At 46.5% G+C, this 24,647-nt stretch overlaps 1 protein-coding gene across 1 annotated transcript; it reads right to left on the bottom strand.

The window, feature by feature from the left end:
- Nucleotides 1-13,465: 13,465 nt before the first annotated feature.
- LOC146182379 (uncharacterized) lies at nt 13,466-24,340 on the bottom strand. The gene is made up of 8 exons (XM_084575993.1): nt 24,248-24,340; nt 22,860-22,909; nt 18,549-18,726; nt 17,701-17,862; nt 17,171-17,483; nt 16,897-16,995; nt 16,496-16,563; nt 13,466-13,632 (listed from the first exon to the last, which is right to left on the bottom strand). The coding sequence occupies exons 1-8, from the start codon at nt 24,289-24,291 to the stop codon at nt 13,533-13,535; spliced, it is 1,014 nt and encodes a 337-aa protein (XP_084432119.1). The 5' UTR covers nt 24,292-24,340; the 3' UTR covers nt 13,466-13,532.
- Between the last annotated feature and the right edge of the window lie 307 nt (nt 24,341-24,647).

Below are 24,647 nucleotides of genomic sequence, written 5' to 3'. Positions count from 1 at the left end.
GGAGCACGCAGGAAATGGATCCGACGCCCGCTGGGAGCAACGCAGTGCTCTAGGATTGCGGCAACACTGGCGGAAGCCGGTGTCTACCCCCTGACCCTGCAGCCCCTCCAGAGAGGCCTCACTCACGTGGACCGCCTTCACCACGCCCCTGACGGAGCTTCCCTCCTGGCACTAGTGTTCCTGTATTGGCACGGCTGCGCAGCGCCCCCTATTCACGGATGGGGCAACTGACGGCTGTGTACAAGGACCGCATCCGAAACGCCCAAGGGTATTCCATCCTCCCTTCTCCACCAACACATCCTCCTTTGCAGGTCACCCTCGACCTAGAGGGTGTCAGCAAGCGCCGCTCCCCTGTTGCTGCCCTGGGCCAGGCCGCCGCAGCCCTGATTGAAGAGTGCAAAGGGAGCACCCTCCTCTTCACCGACGGCTCGGTACTGCCTTCCACGGGCCAGGCTGCAGCGGCTATGACGGTCCCACAGATGGGGGTGTCCAGCTCTTGCAGGCTCTCCTTTCCAGGTAGCTCTACTGCAGCCGAGCTGGCAGGCCTCCACCTGGCAGCGGACTACCTGGAGACTGGTCAGCCCCCAGGCTTCTACACCATCCTGTATGACTCGAGGCCGGCACTGCAGCTCCTGCGCAAGCCATCCTGCTCCCAGCTATCGGCTTGCCACCTACGAGCGCGCCTCCAGGCCCTGGAGGATGCCGGCTTCGTCCTCTCACTGCACTGGATCCCGAGCCATGCGGGCATCCAGGGCAACGTCGAGGCCGACGCACTTGCCAAAGCGGCCCACTCTGATCAGGTAAGTATGACTCACCATGTATCTGTCTTTGACTTTTCCAGGCTCCCCCTCAACAAGGCAGTGAGGGCCCTGCACCCTGATCGGCACATCGCCGAGGGGAGGACGTTTCACCGCCTGTCTGACAAGCTCGCCCGCAGGGAGCGAGCTCTCCTCCTACGCCTCCGCACCGGAGGTTCCTGGACGCCCACGGAGCTGTATGTCCGTGGCCGGGCTCCCTCCCCAGCATGCCCCTCCTGCGGCGATGCAAGAACGCTGGGGCATCTCCTCTGCGTGTGCCCAGCACATGCCCACCACCGTCGCAAGATGGAGGCAGGCTACCGGGCCCTTGGACTTCCTGCTGCCACGGAGGACCAGCTGGTCTTCCCGGCCAGGAGCCCCCTGGCAGCCCACCGGCTCCTGCTGGCCTTCTTGGAGGAGTCCGGCCTGGCTGCACATCTGTAGCCTTCCACCGGGCCTGCTGACCACGGCGTTGGCGACGAAGCCGATGACGACGAGAGCGACTACAAGATGATGACCCCCCCCTCCCCCTCCCAACATCCCATCTCCCCTTCCCCCGGACCCCCCCCCCCCCGAGAATATCCCAAAGACACCAACCAACCAACCAACCAACCAACCAACCAACCAACCAACCAACCAACCAACCAACCTCTCCCGGAAAACGCCGCAGCGCACACGGGAGGACCCGTCGTGCACAACCGCCCCTCTTCTGGCCACGGCCGGTCTCGAGGGAGAGCGCGCTCTCGCCGCCTCCCGCTGCAGGCAGATGCCGTGGTATGGCTTTGTCCGTAAATGCTGAAAGATATATGTATAGTGGCTGCACAGCAACCATAGTTCTGCATAAATAAAGCAACAAAATTCCCATAAAGAAAGGAGTTAGGCAAGGAGACACAATCTCCCCAGTACTATTCACAGCTTGCTTAGAGGAAGTATTCAGAGACTTGGAATGGGAGCAGTTAGGGATAAGGGTAGATTGACAATACCACACTAATCTGCGATTTGCTGATGACATTGCCTTGCTAAGCAACTCGGGGGATGAACTGCAAATAATGATTGATGACCTAGACAGGAAAAGTAGAGAGGTAGGCTTGAGAATCAATATGCAGAAGACTAAGGTAATGTTCAACAGCCTCGGGAAGGAACAGCAGTTTACGTTAGGTAGGGAAGCACTGGAAGTAGTAGGCGAATACATCTACTTAGGACAGGTAGTAACCGCAGACCTGGACCATGAAAAGGAAATAACAAGAAGAATAAGACTGGGATGGAGCGCATTTGGCAAGCACTCAGATTATGACTAGCAGCTTACCGGTATCGCTCACGAGGAAAGTATACAACAGTTGCATCTTACCTGTACTCAGCTATGGGGCTGAAATTTGGAGGCTAACCAAGAGAGTTCTACTTAAGTTGAGGACAACCCAGAGGGCTATGGAATGAAAAATGGTAAGGGTAACATTAAGAGATGGGAAGCGTGCAGAGTGGGTCAGAGAAATAACTCAGGTTACCGACATTCTAGTGGAAATTACGAAGAAATGGGCATGGGCAGGATATGTAGTGGAAAGAGGATAACCGATGGTCGCTTAGGGTAACAAACTGGATTATAAGGGCAGTAAAGCGTAGCAGGGGGCGGCAGAAAGTTTGGTGGGCGGATGAGGTTAAGAAGTTTGCACGGGACAAGTGGATGCAGCTAGCACAGAACCGGGTTAATTGGAGAAATATGGGAGAGGCCTTCGCCCTGCGGTGGGTATAGTCAGGCTGATGATGATGGGCCATTTCACATTTTACTAGTAAACAAAAATCGAGGCAGTTTCAAACACAAGGCTATGTTCATAATTGTTACAGCATGAAAGAAATTATAGTACAATAAACATGGGAACCATCATTGTTTTTTAAAATAAACAGAGCTATCAATCAATTTGTTGAAGCATTCTTAGTCTGACCTATAAGGACCAAAGGGGGATTTTCCTTTTTCAACCCACCTGCCAACCTGGGAGCTGGAAAAGAAAAATCCCTCAAAACACAACCAGCCAGATGGAAGTTGGAGGCTTCACACACAGCCCATGCTGTACAGTTTTTCCCCTTATGGCACTCCTAACACATCACATTAATTAAAAGGAGCTGAAGTGGTGCTGCCCTATGCAGATCATTCAAGTCATGGTGCTAGAGCGCAGTCAACTTTGTGTGTTGCACACAATATAAATCGTTCCCAAACGAGTATTTTTTGCTACAAAAAGCAACCTCTTGTACCAAAAGTGATGAAAAAAATAGCGAAGGGTTGAGCCGGTTAACTGTGTTCAAAAATTTATTCAAAACAAGAAACAATGCAGAGGATTTAATTTGCCAGTTCCTTGACAGCAATCAATATTTTATGGTCTTTTAATCACAAAAAGCATCTCAAAGAATTAAAATACAACACAAAGTGACTGTGCCTCATTCAACCCTTGCGGGCTTCTTTCTTGCCCTAATTTTTGACAAAAAGTCCCCTACAGCAAGGATAAGAAGTCTTGAAATGACAGACACTTGAATGGCCACAAAATGGTTACGAGAGATTAGACTCACAAACAGGTATGTATTATCACGCTCAATATGAAGCCGTGCTCAATATGACTACCCAGGCCCAACAGTGTGGCTGCAGCGCTTCCCGTTAGCACGGTAGAGCCAACAAGCGTAGGCAGTGGAAGCGGAGGCAATATCACTGCTCTGCTCTTGGCAATATCACAGTGTTCTGTATGGTTCAAGCGCTATTGCATAATTGGCACCTCTGTGATGATGTCTGATGCAATACAGCCCTTTTACTATCATGGTCTTTTACCACGCCCGCATCTTGTGCCCGTGATGCAGCAAGGTTGATGTATGGGCAGCTTGCGTTTCATACGCGGCACGATTTCGGCTTGCTGTAAACATTCTATACAGTCAAGGCTTATGCTTTTTACATGCTTTTAGCAGGCGATGCGGGGGATGCAGCTGACTCCTTTCACGGGAGCAGCGGAATCCTTTCCACTTTGTTTTCAAGTGCGCCGCCTGCGGCACCATCGTGCATCCGGAAAACGCTGCGGCAATAATGTTCGCTGATTGCAAGACCACACTGAGCGAGATATTATACAAAAATAACATTGTAACCTCCTGCTATATCTGAAAAGAAGAATAAGTTAACAATAACACTGTCAGCAATCACAAAGAGATGGTGATTCTAGAATATTTTTTTAGACTATTAATGAAAAGTGTACCAGGCAAGACAAACAAGTATCTAACTGATGGAGGACTTCAATGTCTGTTCAAGGGACACTATACAGTCACAGGTGGATAAAGGCACATTTGTATATTCCAAGAGTAGCAGAAGGCAGCAAAAAAATTCACAATTTGCCAGCAAATTACATCTTAAATTAGCAGAAGATTTGCCCAGCTCAAAGCGGCAATGTGCTATATATAAAATACACATTCACGCATACCGTATTCATGCGAATCTAAGACGGCCACGAATGTAAGACGACCCCCCCAATTAACAACAATGAATAAGAAAAATTTTTTTTTTCTCCTTTATTGCAACAAATGAGTGCACCGACCATCACTCACTGTCACTGCTGCTGCTGGCCTCTTTGTCACTATCGTCCCACAACATGTCATCTTCCGTGCCGTTGAGGTTGTTGGAAATTCCGCATTTCTTGAATGCGCGGACGACCATTTCATCCGGAATAGCGCGCCAAGCGTCCAGGATCCACCGCGCGAGCTGGGACAACGATGCTCGCTTTAACCTTCCGGTAGGCGTAAGTGCGGGTCCTCCTTGCTCCATCCACTCACAGTAATATTTACGAACATTGTCCTTCAGAGGCTTGTTCAGACAGACATCTAAAGGTTGCAGCTGCGAGGTCATCCCTCCTGGGATGACGACGAGGTCGCACCGGTTGTCTGCCATTAAAGCCTTGCTAGCGTCAGTGGTGTGCCCCTTGAACGCGTCCAGAACCAGCATCGAACGTGGCCTCAGCAGCGCTCCTGGACGACGGAACCAAACGGTGCGGAGCCAGTCGTTGAACATCTCCGCGGTCATCCACCCCTTTTCATTGCAGCGGATGATGACACCAGCAGGAAAGTCTTCCTTTTTTGGCAATGTCTTCCGATTGAAGATAATGTAGGGGGGAAGCCTTCTACCGTCCGCAGTACAAGCTAACATTACGGTCACTCGTTGCTTTTCATTTCCCGTCGTCCGAATTTTCACGTCTTTAGAGCCAGTTTTTTGAACAGTGTAGTTGACCGGCATGTCAAAATGCATCGGTGTTTGATCTGCGTTGCCTATTTGCCCCAGGCTGTAGCCATGTTGGCGTCGCAGCCCGATGACGTACCGCTGAAATGAAATTAACTTCTCTTCGAAGTCTTCCGGAAGCCTTTGACAGACTGAAGTTCGGCGGCGGAGCGAGAATCCCGCGCGGTTCATAAAACGCTTCACCCAGCCTTTGCTAGCTTTGAAAATTGTGCGACTAATGCCACGCTCACGGGCCAATTCCCTGGCTTTCATCTGTATCATCTCGACGGTGACGGCGACACATCTGTTCCGGAGATCATTCACATACCGAGCCAAGTCTTCCTCGAGCTCTGCATGGCGCCCGCGTTGTGGTGCTCTGCATGGCGCCCACGAACTTGAGCACGCTGCCAAACTGCTGGCGTTTCGCAGCCACCTGCGCACGTTCACCTCAGAAACGCCGAAGCGCCTGGCTGCTTCCAGGTTGTTGCCAGTCTCGTTCGCAACAGCAATAACTTTCCGCTTGAACTGTGCCGTATAATGCCGCCTGGTTTCACTCATCATGAAGCGTGCGCAAAAACACCGCTCACATCCGCAAACAAAGAAGGCGCAAACAAGGACGCGGCACGGAGAGACGCAGCTTCCCGGATAGCGAAAGATGACTGAGTCTGACGCGCTAGTGGCGCTAGCACTGATTTCGCGGCGAGTGACATCATTTCGGACCAATCACAGGGAGCCGCTCCGCTTCTTTCCTCGCATCTTCGTTCCCTCTCCTTTCTTCACGCTCGGAGCGGAGGGAGCACGCGAGCAGAAGAAACGTAAAAGAGAACGACAGAACAGCGGAGGCTACCCAGTCGGGGGCCCTAGACTAGGGACGTCTAGGGGCGTGGTGGCTAGGGGACGCGGGCGGCCGCGGGCGGCCTTGAGTGGGTTTCGGGAGGCCACAATCTCTTTCTCTATGAGGCCACGGCCGTTTTTTTATTTTTTTATTTTTTTTTGTCGCCAAGCTACCACCGTAGCACCTTGTGCGCTTCTGGCGTAAGCTTTTTTCTTTCGTCGCGTGGACCGATCTTCTGTTTTCAACCCGGTTTTCAGACGGCCGCGAATCTAAGACGACCCCCCCAAACCGTGCACCATATTTGTGAAGAAAAAAGTCGTCTTAGATTCGAGTGAATACGGTACTATAAAAAGAAGCACTCCCTGCACTATGACTATGCAATGTCTGCAAGGTAGAGAGATGATGATACACATTAACGCATACTATAAAAAGAAGCACTCTCTGCACTATGACTATGCAATGTCTGCAAGGTAAAGAGATGATGATACACATTCACACATACTATAAAAAGAAGCACTCCCTGCACTATGACTATGAAATGTGTGCAAGGTAGAGAGATGATGATAAACACTCACACATACTATAAAAAGAAGCACTCCCTGCACTATGACTATGAAATGTGTGCAATATAGAGAGATAATGCAGATCACAGGTAGCCACCATGAAAGGTACTGATGCAAAGAAAATACTTTGGTAGTAAACATAGACAGTAGGCTCTTGCCCAATTCATGCAAGCCTTTGTTACAGATTCAAGCATTCACTGCGACAAGTCCCAGCATTGATTGGGGTTGTTCAGCGATATCCACCAGAACTAGCCGAGGTAGCCCATGAGTTCTTCTGCACCTTCCATGTCATTCTCTTCCAGCAGATCATCAAACTCTTTTACCACAAAACGCCAGCCTGAGTGAATTTTCTAAGTGTGGCAGGAAGTCTTCGGCTTCTTTGAGCTGACCGCACAATAGAGCTGTCAGACCCAATGTCATGAATAAAGTGCCGCATTTACTCGAATGTAACGCAACCGCAAATGCAATGCGAGAGGCAACTTTCCATATTGCCAAATGGTAAAAACATTAAACGAATGTAACGCGAGATAATCACATGAAAAGGCTCCTTTAATAGACATTATGGCTACTGCATGCTCATTCGCTGTCGTCGGAGGCAGAGTTCTAGGAAACTGAGTCTTCCTTTTCACTCTCGCCCTCCCAGACGATTTGGAAGCATTTGCGGTCAAGCTCACATTTAAAAATCACCTCCCGCTGTATCCGCAACCCACGTAAGGTAGATCAGTAACATCTAGCCGTCGAGCTGCCACAGAATTTCCAATTTCTTCTGCAATCACAATGGCTTTTTTTAGGCGAGTGTCGTACCGTGCATGGCGCGTTGCCATCGTGCGAAATGTGTTAGCAGAAGTAAATGCACTAATTCACTGCGAAAGATGCGACAAGCACGTGATCAAGGAGACGATGTGATTCTGAGCCCACAGACGAAAAGCGCAATGTTTTGACTTTGGATAGATTGGAATTTGGCTGATTTAGCTTCCCTGGTACCCATGTTGCCAACATAACATCGTAAAACCGCGGAAACCGAAACTGAGTGGTGGCGGATTCAATATGGCTGCATCCCGGCGCTGTTTTAGGCCAACCGAATTGCAGGATTCGATTATAATGCAAGGGTAGATTTTAAGCTAAAACTCATTTAAAAAAACTCTTGCTACATTAGAGTAAATACGGTACATTAGGGAATTTTCATATCTGACCGCTCTGAGAAGGCTAAAAGCTTCGCTCTTGTTCGGACAGATTTGGGTCTCGGGGAGAACGTGAGCTGCAACGATCCTTGCTGTCAACTCCAGGTCACACTCCTTGAGGTGATGCACAGGCCACAACTCGTACGCTGACTCTGCCAGCAGTCCCAGGATCAGAAATAAACACTTTCCATCTGGATAATGCGGTATATCTTGAAGACTTGCCTCCTGCATATCAAACAAAAGGGGTGAACTTCTGAGCCTGATAAAAAGTGCAGCCCTAATGAACATAAGGACATCACTGAACTCAATTTTCAGTTCTTCAGGTTCGACCCCGACCTCGGCGGCTGTGTTTCGATGGAGGCAAAACGAAGAGGCGTCCGTGTGCTGTGTGATGTCAGCGCACGTTAAAGATCCCCAGGTGGTCGAAATTACTCCGTAGCCCTCCACTACGGCTCCTCTTTCTCTCTTTCCACTCTCACTCCTACCTTCTTCCCTTACCGCATGGTTCAGGTGTCCACAGCAACAAGTGTGACAGCTACTGCACCTTTCCCTTCCTCTGAACCAATTATACATATCCTTGCTTTAGAATGAAATTAGTGTGAAATTTAGGATAAACTGCCTTGCCTTCAACTATTGAATCAGATATTGAAAATTTTCAAAATGGAAAATCATTCCAGAAGAAGACAAATAGTAAAAGGTTACTTACTGTACAGTCAAACCTGACTATATCGAACTTGTTTACATCGAATTACCTCGTATATCGAACAATTTATGAACACCGTAATGTTACAATGAGACTATATAGCAAAACGCATGGATACATCGAACAAAAATAGCAGCCGCGCTCAATATATCGAATTTCAAGCAGCGTAAGACCGCCCCAGAAGTTGGCTTTCCCGCACGCTGGCTGGGCAACCTGCGCCAGCACGGAAGCAAACGGAAGGCCGGCCAAATAACAATCAACAAGTTCTTCAATAGATTAAAGCAATGACATCGGCTGCCCTGATGATACATACATAATAAATGGGCTGTTGGCTGCATACTGAGTTTTTTTGAACAGCTCTTTTCAAAGCCATTTCATGAATGCTTGGCAGAGTTTTGGAAGCCTGGTACTTCACCCTTGACCCTCTTGATCTGAGAAATATCAGTAAAATTGTGAGTTTTTTGCATGTGGTCGTTGACTGTAGTCATATTTTAAAGCAATTTCCCAAATGGTATGATCGAATGTCACTGCATAAGGCTTGGACCATGTGCTGTAAGCCCTGAGCAGTGCTCACCTGCTTTTCACACCCAAGTGCAGCAAATCTGCCTTTGGAGCTTTCCTTGGAGAAAGCAAGGACATGGTTGCTGCAATCTGGCGGCGCCTCGAGGTTGAAGTGCAGTGGGGAGTAGGAGCCCCAAACCGTCGCTCACCGTGTGCTTCTGCACTGGCCTCTTTTAAAAGACAAGACTCTGGCACCCCGCTCTGGTTGCTGCAAAGGAACCAAACGAAAACAGTGAACAAGCGCCATACTGTCCACGGCTTTCCAAAATATAGGCAGATCAGACTATTCAGTGCCCCAATATCATCTTGAGAGCTATGAAATTCAACATGACCACAGGCAGCACTCATTCAAGTCTGCCTTTCGGTATGCATGTTCCATTCTAGCATTTCCGAAATGGCATCTGCAAGATAGCAAGACATTATATAGAAACTGTATAAATGCTGAGCCATTTCCTTTCTGAAACGGTCAACGGTGCGGTATAGTGAACTCGGGAAAACTTTAAAGAAATGTTCTGTTTTCCTTTCATTTGTCTGTACTGGTTATTTTGCAGTCCTGAACCACATAGTTAGCAATGTTAAAGGCAGCTAATGGTATACTTTAGCTCTGGGTAATGGACTCTGCTGATGCAATCAGTTTTGAAGAATTATTTTATTTGCCATAACCTCCATTATATACATATCTTTAAAAGGGGTGAAGGGTGCTGACATATTGGGGACCTGGGCAGCTCTCTTAGCACAGGAAAGTGTTGACTCCGCCCCTTAACAGCCCAGTCAAACCGGTTTCTCCAAGAGTCGTAAAATGGTCTATACAGTCTGCACCTTAAGTATAGACTGCAAGGTTAAAAAAAATTTTTTACTTCACTGCACCCATCAGGTAGATAGAATAATGTTGGGAATGGCACACTGTAATGGGAGATACGATGAAAGATGTTATATAGTCAGCATACATAGACTAACCATGTTTACAAACATAGGATCCTCACAGACAACGGAAGCGTCCAGGTTATGTAGTCTGCACTATCGTCTCCTATGGTGCACGTTTAAGGGGGTTAAGTCTGTCATTACAGCACAAATTTACCCCGCCGGGGTGGCACAGTGGTTACGGCGCTCGACTACTGTTTCCAAAGATGCGGGATCGAATCCCGGCCTCAGCGGCCGCTTTTCGCTGGAGGCGAAAAGCAAGGTGCTCGTGTGCTGTGCGATGTCAGTGCATGTTAAAGAACCCAAGGTGGTCGAAATTTCCGGAGTCCTGCACTACGGCGTCTCTCATAGCCTGGGTCGCTTAGGGACGTTAAACCCCACAAAACAAACAAACAATACAAATTTGTCCGACATTTTAAAAAATATGAGCTTCCAAATACTTTAGCACTCTTTTTCATGCTCCTGTCGAAAAGGCTTCTACTTATCATACCTTCTAGTCTCCAAATTCTCCCAGACATGAGTACCTTGCAAGGCACCAAAGTTGCCACACTACACAACCATTTTGCAGCAATTATGAGCACAGTTTCTGAGCACTGCTTGTTTCACCGAAAGAAGCAAGAAGCAATTGAAAGAAAAGGCAAGCATCTCCCAAGCATCCGTTACAGCTGGCTGCCACACGCTGATTGGCAACATGGACCCAAAGACCTTCACATTTAATAAAGGAACTGCATGAATGAGGTAAAGAAGGATCCCGCATAGCAAACAAGGCACCACGCATGAATACTGGGGCTAGAGATGCACTGGCATGTTAATACAAAATTAGTGCAGCCTACAACCCTACACTGCCTCCAAAAATCAATGAATCTGAAGGATGGCACAAGTCGAATCTTCACCATCTGACCATCATCACTTGCAGTATGACAGGGACATGCCTAGTCACCCGCATCTAACAAGGTGGCTCTGGTGCATTAGGCCACGTGCAACTTAAGTAAACAATAAAAACAAATATATATATATATATATATATATATATATATAGGGGTAACATTAAGAGGTAGGAAGCGTGCAGAGTGGGTCAGAAAAATAACTCAAGTTACCGACATTCTAGTGGAAATTAAAGGTCCACGGAAACGGCCCCCAAGAAACCACTGACAAACATGTTCAGTGTGTAGAACACATCCTTTTGAGCATTAACGCAAAGTATAACTCCTTGGAACAAAGCAAGCGATTTATTATTAATTTTTAAAAACCGCGTTTTTTGAAATTCGCGGGAAGAGGAAATGTCGCTTGGCGGTGTCGCATGGAACTATTTCCTAACCCCGTGACGTCACGGGTCGGTTGACTGGCAAGGCTTGCTAGAAGCTGCCATTCGCTGCGGTCACTGCAACCATGACGTCACGAACACACTTCCGGTAGGTGCGAAAGTCGTCTGCTCGTACGCTGCTCGAACTCTGTGCGGGCTGTTACAGCTCGCCGCCCTTATCGGTTAGGTGGCCATTGCCCATTAAGTGCAACAACCGAAACGACGCAGGGATCGGCAGAACGAAGCTGCATTTACAAATATCTTATTTATATAACGTGGTTTCAGGAGTATCGGAGTGTCGTCCGACGAGGCGTCAATAGCATGGTCAAGCACCGCACGATGGCAGCACCTCCTCGACCGCCGTAAACACCGCCGCTGTGGCCCCTCCTCCCGCATGCCGTTCGCGAACGACACGGCGGATCGTTAGCACCGATGTCCGAAATAAAGCGTGCTAAACTTTGTTGGCGTCTGGAATACTGAGCCGAATATCAAGTATGAAGCCCTCGTGAGGATCGCTGACCAGCAGCAAATTGCTGGTAACAGCTATAGCCGTGATACAAGCTAGTTTCTGCTCAAGCCAGCTGCCGCTGGTGCATTTCGGCTGATCCGATCTGCTCGTACTAGCTCTGCGATTAATGCGTCGGCAGAGTTAATCCTATAATTATTTTACTATGACAGGATAGGAATCACTATAAGGCAGTTTCATAAGTAGACGATTTACGACAGCGTTGATCATGTTCCAAAGCGTCGACCGCCGCGGCTTCGAAGCGAAACAATAGGCCTAGCGACGACTAGGGACGGTCACGCACGGCGCCGGCGTTTGCCGCGCTCGCACGTTCCACCCCCGCGGTAATTGTGTAACGTATCTCAGCCTGCTCGCGGCATCCCGTGCTGCAAGCGTTGCAAACTCGTGTACTTTCATAGCTAAGGCCGCGTATTTTTTGGCGTTCTGCTCAGCAACAAGCCGTTCAAACGATACTGTAGGCACGACAAGGCTTCAGTACGCAGTCGCTGCACTGTCGGCCGTAATCGAAGACGTCGGGCGGCACCATAACCTATACATCGATCTTTAAACGTGATACAGTGGGCAAATGAATAACTTTGTGAAGCAGACCCGCTCGTACGTTTCGCGCACTCGGGCGCCGACGAGTAGCTTCCGTCAACAGACGCCTTCATAACCTCGGTTAACGACGCAAACCGAGGTCGTCAAGCTCGGTTTGCGGTAACCGCGGTTAGTGGTGCAACCATGGTTTGGTCCGCCGTGTAACATAGGATAACCACGGGTTCGCGGTTACACTAACCGTCGCTGCGCGAACTGGCGAACTCCTCAGGCGTGTGCAAGCGAGGACGGGTTGGCGGAGTACGCCCAGTACGCCAGCGAGCGAGCGCGCGGCAACCGGAAGTTCCTCGTATGTCTGGGCGGAGCTTTGAACTTGCTTGTATTCTTTGTTTTTTTTTATGGCTCCCTTCGGCGTACGAGTTGAGAGGGAAAATTGGAAGGGTCATTTTTAATCGCCGATATCTCTGGTGTTGCAGAAGCTAGATCGAAAATTTTTGCGGGAGAATGATGGGTGGTTCAATAACTATCAGTGTTATGGCGTTGTTTACCCTTCTTGGTGACCCCTTTCTGGGGACCTTTAAGAAGAAGAAATGGGCATGGGCAGGACATATAGGGCGAAGGGACGATAACCGATGGTCGCTTACGGTAACAAACTGGATCCCAAGGGAAGGAAAGCGTAGCAGGGGGCGGCAGAAAGTTAGGTGGGCAGATGAGGTTAAGAAGTTTGCAGGGGTCAAGTGGATGCAGATAGCACAGAACCGGGTTAAGTGGAGAGATATGGGAGAGGCCTTCGCCCTGCAGTAGGTATAGTCAGACTGATGATGATGATGACAACAGCTGCTGCCATTGTAGAGAACCATAAAACACGTCAGAACCATGCAGATGAGAACCATGAACATGAGAAGAGACTGTCGTTGGCTGAGAACAGATCTGTGACATATGGTCGATTTTTCCATTACGCTCTGCAAAGTTGCCTATCTTAAAAAAAGGACTACTATGCAACAAAATTCTCACCGACAAACACGCTAGCAAAACAAAACAACAAAAAATATCTCTAAGATTTCCTTAATTTCAGTGACTGTTGACTTTCCTTTTTACATAAACACTTACCGACAGTTCATGCAAGTCAACCTAACAGGCTCACATAAAGGCAGCTGCAGGCAATAACCATACACGTTTGCCATTACTTGAAGTAAAATAAAAGCAGAGGGCAGGTATAAACTGATCCGACTGTAGGTTTTGGACAGCACGCGCACAGATCTCTGCTGCCTTTAGCAGCTGGGCCCTCAGGCGGTGAATTACCTGGTTGCTGTCGAAGTGGCTGCTGTAGAAGAAACTGCAGCAAAGGCATGGCCTCACTCAAACAGGAAAACTTCAAGGTGTGGAGAGTCTGTCACGATGTAGCCTACGCCGATGCTGTCCGGACCGTGGCCTTTGATCTCGTTTACCTGAGGTGGACTTGCTGCATGGGCTCCTACAAACAGGTCACATTCGTAGATCAACACAACACACCCTCAGTTTTAGCCTTTCAAATACAGTTTTTCATCATAGGAACATATTAGCAGTTTAGGGCAGCGCAAGGCGATTGAACTGGCCGTTTATATTGCCTGACCAATGAACACAATGAAGATCTCGTATCTGACCCAACTAATATATGCTGTGTCATGACAATGTGATCAAGATATGGCTCAGGTATGTAGATAAACATTTGGAGGAAGCCTGCAGGAAATTCGATGCCTGCACAGGTCAGGCGGACAACTCGACCAGCCACTGACAGTGAGACGCAAGGCTCCGGTCTTTTATGAAACATGCAAAAGCCACTTCTGCTTTAGTTCTTCATTCAGTGATGCTGATAATTGATGAGCACACAGCCTTTGTTTGCTGCAGAATTGAACTTCCACAGATGAACCCCAGTAGTCACACTCATGTTCCAATATTTACCTGTTACCACAGCTTCAGGCAACATCTACTCTGTCAGGCCCACGGTTTATGACAAGGCATGTGGTACTTAAGTAGTTATGCGCCTTAAAATATGTAATGTTCTCAGTGTTGTGAAGCGAAGCAGCACACTTTGACAAGAAGACCTTATTAAAGAAAATTGTTAGGGATTGGAGATAACATATATGAAGCAGAGAAAAAGCTGCATTTATGCATGGCCAAGCAGGCTAGTTGACAGAAAAGCTTGAAGTTTTGGAAATGCGTGCTCTGAATGCAAGGACTCCACCCACTTCTATTGTAGGTTGTCAAACAGATTCACATTTGACTGCAAAGCCAGACTTGACTGCTTTTCTCATTTGCTTCTGTTCTTATGCACTGCTTGCACTAAAAAAAAAAACGGCATCCCAAGTGTGCTGTTCAGTTTGAGTGGACAGCACCAGCCATTGTCATTCGACTCAGACTGAGCTGATGACACCACCCGTTATGGATGGCTATAACCTTTCCATCTGGAGTCAAATAAATGTTTCTTTTCGCCGCCATGTGAGCCGTGCTGAACCACATGCACTGTTGTACCGCACGTGTGACATATTTATATAATTAGTGGTGATGTGAGCACACTCGTGGAACACTAGTGATCATATTAAAAAATTTCCTTCCATTTTTTTTCCTTCAATCGTGCACCTGAACTACTGCAGCAGATATACAGACAAGAAGAAAATATATGTTGTCATGTGACAGGCTGATCAATAACTTTTCCATCTGATGGAAACATGTAGAGGCCAGTTTCAAATATGCAGTTCCATCTTCAAAACAGCAGAAAATTCCTATGTGACATCCCACTCCTAGTTTCTCTTTCACAGGTTGTGTCGGTGATGAGTAATCCGAAGATGCTTTCAGACCAGCAGCAACAGAGTTTAACCCTGTTTCCAATGTGCACTTAATGTTGACTACCTGAAGCTGCATTTCCTGCTTTTGAGTGAAACATTCATCTATGAAAGCTCACATGATCCACTTAAAAAACAATGATGATAGTCTGAACAGCTACTAAACAGCTGGGCAAAAGAAAGTTTGGTTTGGGTTGTAGGGTTTAACGTCCCAAAGCGACTCAGGCTATGAGAGACGCCGTAGTGGAGGACTCCGGAAATTTCAACCACCTGGGGTTCTTTAACGTGCACTGACATCGCACAGCACACGGGCGCCTTGCTTTTCGCCTCCACTGAAAAGCGGCCGCCGAGGCCAGGATTCGATCCTGCGTCCTTAGGCACAGTAGTCGAGCACCGCAACCCCTGCACCACCCCGGCGCAAAAGAAAGTGGTGATGAAATTGCCCCATTGCTTTCCCTTGTGTGACGGCCAGCTCAAATGCAAACCTAATGTTCGCAGTTTTTGTTTGCGAAAACGTTCAGCATGGAAATATAAACGGAAGCCACAGCACGAATAGCTTAACAGAAGCTCTGCGTATATATTCTGCATGCAAGTGTACTCACTGTTTTACATGGTACGTGTTACTTCATGCATGCTGGCTTTCCTATTATTCACTCCTCTAAACTCGAGCACTGATCCCAATTCTCTATTTTCTAGACTGGTCCTGTTCTTTTACAGCCTAGACAGACTAACGAAAAAAACGTGCTCACTGAAATTAAATGCACACAGACATACAGGAACAAGCCATTTATCAGTTATACAGAAAGGCATAGCTTCCTTACTCCATCAAACATTTACGGGGGATGTCACTGGTCAGAAAAAGACGCATGCTTTTACACACAGAACCGTCGCCAAGATCCTTGTGCAAATAATTTGAAGTGCATTTTAAAAGTTATTAATACAGGATTCAGTTCGAATAATTTCCTATATACTCTATGTATTTTACTTTTCGAATAATTGAATTGCCCCGCCGGGGTGGTACAGTGGTAAGACGCCCGACTACTGTCCGGAATTCCTGGGTTCGAACTCGACCTCGGCGGCTGCGTTTCGATGGAGGCGAAACGAAAAGGCATCCATGTGCTGTGCGATGTCAGCGCACATTAAAGATCAACAGGTGGTCAAAATTACTCCATAGCCCTCCACTACGGCTCCTATTTCTCTCTTTCCACTTTAACTCCCACCTTCTTCCCTTCCCATACGGCGCGGTTCAGGTGCCCACAGACCCAAGTGTGACAGATACTGTGCCTTTCCCTTCCTGTGAACCAATTATTATTATTATTATTACTCGTTTTACTATTTGAAATTTTCTAATATATAACATATAGTATGTCATTCCAAGTCTGAGCATGTTGAGAAACAAGCGCAGCTTATCAGCTCTAGACCTAACATTGTATCTGTGCTTAGGTGGAGGCAACACATTCAACAAAATAAGTCTTGCAGGGTCACAGCTTACAAATACTATTGCAGTGCCTTCACCTTTTTCTCTGGGGACTCAAAGCCATGGAATCCACCGTCTCGCTTCCAATTTGCAACTGTGCTTGCAACTTTCAGGAGAGAAGAAATAGAAAGCATAATAAAGTGAAAAAGGAAATGCAGCTGGGTAAGACGAATAAAAAATAGAAAATAATGCCTGCATTTTCCTGCAACAAAACTCATCCACTAAACAAAAACAAAAAAACACGAATGGTCATCACCATTATAAAAAAAGAAAAGAAATAATGTTAGGCAGGAATAACAAATTAAAAATGAGTTTTGCTCAATAATGCAAGCAATTGAAAAAAAAAAACGCTTCGATTTAGGTGCTACCACCAAGGCAGTGACACAGCTCGACACAATAAATAAGGAACAAAAACTAATTGTCGAACTGCGTGACTCACTTCCGTGTGCACAACTTGTGTAGATGCCTCAGTGCCAATTCTTGCCGAGACTAGTACAGCTAGCTTTCCCAAGGATGCAAATTCTTCTGTTTGGCACGCCTGAAAGAATGGAGCAGAAAATTTGTTGCAGTATTTAGACAAACCTTCAGCGCTGCATGACACAACTGAAAGCATAAAAAGACAGTATATTGGAATAAATTTTTTTTTTTCTTTGCACTGGTCTCAAGCTCTGTCTACGTATATGGGCACCCCGTTAATCAAAAGGCGTCCTTACAGTGTCTCTCTTTGGAGTGCAATGATCTTTTCCCGAGCCACATACACTGCTCGTGCTCGTGATGTTGCTCGTGACATTGCTCATGATGTTGCTCGTGACATTGCTCGTGATGTTGCTCGTGCCGTTGCTCGTGCCGTTGGGCAAAGGAGTAGTGGCGCTCGTTTCCCAAGATGCACCATTGAATTCCACTATGCTCAAGTCGCAACGCAAACCGTCCAGAACAGGGGATTCTGGCATCTGCACTGTTGCTTCATCGGATGTGCTTTCATTATGTTGTCCGGATGAAACTGCCTGGTTGGAAGATGCCTGCCACCTGCATTTTATAATTAAAAGCCATGGTTAATGGCAATTACAGGTTACGAGTCAACCTGCCGTGCAGTCAAACCACTACGTGCATGCTAATGCCGATTTTATTTATTTATATTTTGCCGACACAGTTATTTCACAATGAAGGGAAGTCAGCAGAATGAATTAGAAAACGTGAGGCTGTAGCAGTCTCCACTGGCAGTTTCGTCTTTTTGGTTCCGTACCTTTGTGCAGTTTCTTGATCAGCTGCCCCTGTTCCGTAAACTGGTGGAAAAATGGTCGGGACGTACGAGGGATGTTGGCTGATGTCACTTTTGCAATTGCCCACAAAGTGAGCGCTGCAAATTCGTGAATGTTCTTTTGGCATCCACACAGTTCCGTCGGGACTGCGCCAGAAAGAAACAGCATTGCCTGCTGTCAGTGGTCAAGATACATCGTACACAGATACGAGAAAAAATAAAAGTGCACAATCTCTGAAGGTAGCAAGTATTTCTAAAGCTCAGGACAATACTGAGTGCCAGTGAGAGTCACAGGTTAAGACACTACCATAACAAAGCACGAAAGAAGAGAGCAATAAGCAAAACAATGCTAAAGTTTGTTAAAATTAAAAACGATCTGTCTTGATATCATGCAACTGGTATTCCAATCTATAAATTGCAGGTACCACGCCTTTGACAACAGGTGCAGTTTAGTTGATTTAACAGAGTAAACATTTGTTAAACTTCCCCAGGAAGCACAAACCATTACCAAAGATTGGCACTTTGTTGGAAGTGCAGTGGTCCAATGTTTGGTTAGCTATTGCCAACACGGTGCCAATATTGTGCGAACTTTCAACTACAATGGCTGCATCTAAAAAAAAGGGGACTCACAATGCAATGTTCTCACCAGGCAACCATAACATGACTTTCACAATACTCGTGCCGTGGGGAGAGGCGAGAGCAAGTACGAGCAACCTTTCTGCAGTAGTAAGGTGCGCGCATTGTCTTGCGACCGGTTCAAGTAGTAGCAACAACCAAAAGTGAGTAACTGAAACAGCCATAGCAGAAAGCGATACAGAGCTTTAGGGACTTACTTAACTCGCCTTACTGCGGTGATCCACGCTTGTCGCCTTTCTGTCTCGTACCACCTGCCAGGAAATCTATACAGTTTCACAGGCGGGTCGCGTCCCTTGGTGTTGTATGCACTGTTGTGGCACCCCACAACACAGCAATACTTCGGACCGTGCTTCCTCTGCTTTGGTGGGGCTGCGTCTGTCATTGCAAAAATGGGTTTCAACATGCACGTCGAATTAGCACTCTAAACTAGTGCCGCTACGCCCCAACTGCACTGAACAAAGAGCACAGGCGCACAGATGCTGCCCAGCCACAAAAAAAAACGTAGGCCGTGATACATAGCTGAGAAGAGAAGAGTGGCACTGCCGTCGTGCTACCAAATGAGCTTTGGGCTCATACTCTATGTTTAAATCTTCAGCTTGCATCCACGCTAGCAGAGCAGGAGACTACAATGGACTTTTAAATGACAGCGCAAAATGAGTCCATGCAACAGGTTTAGGTCTGAAACAAAGCATTTTAAGCTTTTGAGTTGGTATGTGAGGCTACTGAGAGACAAAAGGAAACAAACAAAACTAACTGCAGGCCAAACAATGTTCTGAGCAGCTATGGTGCCTCGAACGGAAGGGTCATTCCCACAAAGTATTATGAATCATCTAAGGGTAGCACCAAAAAAAAGGAGAACAGTGAGGATACTAAACAAACACACACACACACATGCACACATGGACGCACACACACAGGCACGCATGCATGCATGTACACACATTATATATATCCTCCTTTTTCTTAGCGCTATCCTTAGACAGTTCATGATATTTTGTGGGAATGACCTTTCCATTCATAGCATCTTAGCAACTTCCGTTCAAGGCACCATGTATGTATATGTATATATGTATATATATATATATATATATATATATATATATATATATATATATATATATATATATATATATATATATATATATATATATATATATATATATAAAAATATGCTGGCTCAAGGTAACATGCAGGAACAAACACCTAAGGTTTTAATACCCCTGCACCATAAGCCCATTTTGGGTGCAAAAATTGTGGCAGAAATGCTAGCAGATCTGTTATTCTGGAGCTATGTGTTGCTTGATGGGCTGATGTTCTTGGCCTCCTTTTAAAGTGAATGATGTTCAGGGATGCTTTAGCAACCTAACCTTATTTTTTTTATACCGCTTCAGTGGATACCAGCATAGTGTTCAACATCCTGGACAACAGAAAACTAAACGAAGTGGCCCACAGAGAACTTCAGCATCAGAACTAGAAGTGGATTTCCTTCACAAATTTAAGCACATCCCAACTAGCTAAAAGATATACAGCTGAACCAAATTATAACACTACCGCTTTAAACAACTTTAAACAATACTATACTGGGCATGACAATGAACAATCGCAGCACCGTCAGCTTTACTATGTGTTCTGTAGTAAAATAAACTGCACATAATAACGCTGTCGCAACAGATTATCGATGATAATTGATTCTGGTCACTGAGCGCCAACCCTAACAGAAAGAAAGGGTGTACAACCGCTGCGACATTGCCAGCCAAAATGCATCTCGAAGTCTCAAAAATGATCAGAGTCCCTGTAGGACTTCGTTCTTGCTAAAAATTAGGGGTGTACGAATATTCCAAACTTTAAATATAAACTCGAGCTCTGTCTGCGCTACTGAATGGGGATGCAATGCAAAGCTTTGTCTCAGATGTTTGAGGCACGAGCAGCGCAGTGTTGGGAGGAGTAAATCTTTTCAAGCAGCACGCATACCGGCGCCCTCTCCCGCACGTCCGCTGCAGGCCGTGGCACGTCGACTTATCAAGTGCGCGTTTCTTAGGGGCCAGTTTAACCTTGGCTCAATCCCAATTCCGCCACCTGTTCTCGGAACTGAGGCAGCGGTCCACATAAGATCACTTCACAAGGTCCCCCCCCCCCCCCCCCCCACCTTCTCTCCGCATCCCCAACCCTGGTCTACAAGGCACAATTCCGTCTCCTCAACGGTAGGGTCCCGCAACTTCTTTCTCGTCACTGGTTGCCTCTCAGCGGGTTAAACAGCGATTGTTACCAAGAGGTGTGTCTGAGCGCAACCTAAAGGTAACACACACTCACTATAGACCCTTTACAGCGCGAGCGCATGGGCGCTGCCATATTTGATCACGTGACCCTTCCGCCATCGCCGGCCTTCTGGCCTTCTGGTTTGACGGCTTCCGGCACGCTGGTACTCGGCTGCACGGCGCGGCGTACAAGCTTTCGCTGGGGACAACGAGCTTGTAGACAGGCAATAAACTTCATGTGAATGTCTATAGTATGTGAAGGTGCTAAAAAAAGTTTAATTTAACCACGTAGTTCATTTATTGCGTCCTCCTAAATGTCTGCATTGGCTAGAACGTTTCGACAAACTCATCAGCCGTCGACTCGTTTTTTTGTTTTGCTTTTTTTTTTTTATCAATTCCCTCTCTAGTGCTCTTTGTGGAAAACGTGACTTTCTGTAAAACTGAATAGATTACAAACTGATTATTCCCTCAAACGTATTTTTTTTTTTTTAATTTTCTTGCGCAAAGGGCGATCGCATGCTCAGACTATGCTGGCTGAGACACATTATGAATATTCATTTAACATTGTACACAATACTTACTGCTCAATATGGACGCGCGTGTAATCCCCGAAAATTGATAAGATATAATTTTATCTCCTGTAAACGACCTGGCTACAAAAGACTATTACACTGCTTGAAGGCTGCATCAGGCGCTCAGCGGCGTTCATCTGCGCTCGGGCGAAGGTGACTGAAAACTGCACTGGAATTCAGAACGCACGGTACGCAGCCGAAGCAAGCGGGGATATAAAAAAATCTTATCATGGTAAATTTCATCATTGGCCCATGCATTAGTTTCATAAAAGCAGCAGTTATTAGATGTATTTCAGCAGTACTTGTCTAATTAAAATTTGGTTTTGTTTGTGCGGTGTTACGTCCCAAAGCGACTCAGGCTATGACTGGAGGACTGCGGAAATTCCCATCCCCTTGGGATTCTTTAATGTGCACTGATATCGCACAAAACACGGGCGCCTGGGTTTTTGGATCCCGCATATCCTAGGGAATAGTACCTAATTAAAGCAAACAGATTCACTTACATGCCCACACTAACTTTCCGTCTCTGCGCAATCAATTCGTATAACTGCATAGACATTAATAGCAACGTGAAGGTACCTCTTAACGCCTTGCGAAAAAAACTCGGCAGCAGTGCAAAGACTCAATATCCAATTCCTGAGAAAACGTCACGGTCGTTCTCGCATTCCCATGGCTACTGCCGGTGCTAAAATGAGCTGGGGCGTGAGGTATAGGCATTCTCTGGAATTCACAGGCGCTTTCTTGTCCCAGAAAGGAACATGAACTCGCGATACGTCTCCCAGAAAAACGGTTGCCTAGGCCATGATGTGCAACTTATGTAGAAAGCATCTTCTGTTCTTCCGCCAGTAAACAACAGGGTCATTAGCTCTACTTCCTCACAGAATACTTCGACAATACAGATGTCACCTGCATCAAAGCAGCGCTGTTTAAAAGTCAGCTGGTATTCTTACACAAGATACACAGCAGCAGTTAGCACTGCGCGCCGATGCGTTCCGAAGGCCAGCAATGACGGCCGTCCTCGTGGCGCCACCTGTTAGGGAAGAGTGGAACTACTCGCTGTAAACGGTCTATATAAAGGCAGGAAATGATTACGGTGAAAATAATTAAATAGTGTTAGCGTTGTCATGCTGTTGTCTCGTGGCTATGTTCACGGCTGGTTTTGTGGCTATTAAGAAATAAAAAGAAATGATGTAACCTAAAGGGGAACACCCCCCCAGGAAAGATATTGGTAGCTTATTGTAATGTTGCAATTTAAAAAACAAATTAAAAAAAAAGTTGCAAACACGGATTCGAACTATATTTTATTCGCTAAGTACTCAGGTCAGGTAAGTAATGTTAATCCATTGCGCCACTGAGGCAATGAGTACAGCAGGCTTTAAATGCGCTCTTATTCATTTTTACAATATTTCCACTGTGTCGCCAGGTGACGCTGCTCAGAGGACCCTACCGTTGAGAGAACGGAATCACGCATCTACAAGTGGTCCCTGAGACATCCATGGCTGAGAACCACTGTTATAAATGATCACTTCTGCACTTCTTCCTAATTCTGTAGCATATATAATACAAGTAATGACACCATTTTTCTCAAACGAGTAATTCTGAAACCAATGTGGGACATGGGGCATGTGTTTTATTTGCTACAAACAACCGAGACCAAGCTGAAGACAGAAAGGCCACTCACCACGAGAACTACGAGGCTGTGGCTTTGTCATGGTGCAGCTTGGACGATACCTGCAAGCAAAATAATGTGAGCAGTGGACCTCGGACTACAGACAAAAAGGGGCATCCGAACATGTGGAAAATTCTGATGGGTCATTTAGTCTGGTAAAGCATACAGAGGCAAGTAAAAGCATGTAAAATAAGGTGTCAGAATGAAAACAAGGCTCGAAATTCATGATGAGGATTGTGGAAGTATTTGAAATTTCCCCAGAGTGAATTAAAAATCCTCTTATTCCACTCGTGATACAAGTCAAACAGCCCATGGTCAAAATAACTAGAAATGAATCAAACAAATTGGCAAGTTTTCGAATGGAGTTCAACTTGAGTCCATCGTGAATTTCTTTGACAACTGTTGCAAAAACATGGCCAACATTGATGCTGTACATCATGCTATTGCAATTGGTCTGCATGTAATGGGGAGTTCAGCACAGTGACACAGTACATTCATATGGTAACATTCACAATATTCACAACATGACAGGGCTGAGCCAGGTTCAACAAACTGTGTCTCGATTCCAGACTTTGGAGGCTAAGGAAAATAGGGAATTATAGAGTCACATTCCTTAGTGCCTTGCTTTTTCAGCTCTCATCTAATATGGAAGTAAAAAGACACGGTCCTGAAGCCACATCATCACGTAAAAGGCTGATCGCATTCATTTCTCACTGATCCAAAGAAACAGGCAGTGAAATTGCCTTTCCTCAGTTAGATAGGTAACATCAAAAGTAGTGCACAGACAAGTGTGCGACTGCCCTGTTCACATTACCAAGACCTAATGCCCTAGTGCGCTAGCGTGCCTAGAGCATTATGTATTGGTTAAAGAGAGAACGGCGCGGTAATGCGAAATTGGCAGTGAAGTTAGGAGGGTTTCTTAGCAAGGAGGCAGTGGAGTTGGTCAGTCGTGCATCCACGTCTTTAACCGCAAAATGATGTCAGAGCTGAGAGCAGCAGGTCAGCAGGCGTCTCAGCGTTTACGGAGATAGGTGGAGACGAAGCGGACCTACAGCCCAACAGCATAGCAAGCAGCCTCGGGGGTCAAGGAATTTACAGGACCAGTCTGTATCCCAATCCTCGAAAGTAGTGGTGCACAATGCAAGGGACGCCAGGTGACCCTGAGTCCGAAGGAAAAGAGGAGCGGTGCGAGACTGATCAGCAGCCAACAGAAGTGGTAGTTGATGCACAAATCCCAGAAAAATGGAGGAAAACAAGTATCAAGCCCCTATATAAGTGGACCGGGGACAAAGAGTGCCTGGAGAGCTACAGGCCAATAGCACTGACTCCGAGTAACCACACAGATGACAAAGGCGCGACTGCAAGCGCGAGCAGAGGACTGAAGCAGACTGGGAACATACTGTTCGTGGCGTACTACCTGGGCATTGCAAGGTTTACATGACATCGTACCATGAACTTACGCAGTGGTTTCGTGTTGTTTACTGCACGTACTTGCGGCTCCGTACTTGAGCTTGCATTTAACAAGACGGTCCCGATTCCCGAACTCTGCAAATACACTGACGACGGCTACTCCAGTCCCAGTTTGCTATGGCTACTACTACGACTGGGATGGCGACGGCTGACTAAACACAATTTAAATTAAGTTTTCTAAATATAATTTAAAAATAATTGCTTAATAATGCCTCTAAACACAGCTAGAGCTAGTTTTATTATAAAAACACTGAGTTCATTAACAATGTCTTTGCGATGTCACCTTAAAATAATCTTTGTTTCGATTTCGTATTTTTTTTCCTTCGCTTG

This window comes from Amblyomma maculatum, chromosome 8 (genome assembly GCF_055883805.1).
Source record: "Amblyomma maculatum isolate TAMU_Amacu chromosome 8, ASM5588380v1, whole genome shotgun sequence".
In the NCBI taxonomy this organism is placed as follows: domain Eukaryota; kingdom Metazoa; phylum Arthropoda; class Arachnida; order Ixodida; family Ixodidae; genus Amblyomma; species Amblyomma maculatum.
This window is presented reverse-complemented; position numbering and strand designations above follow the sequence as displayed.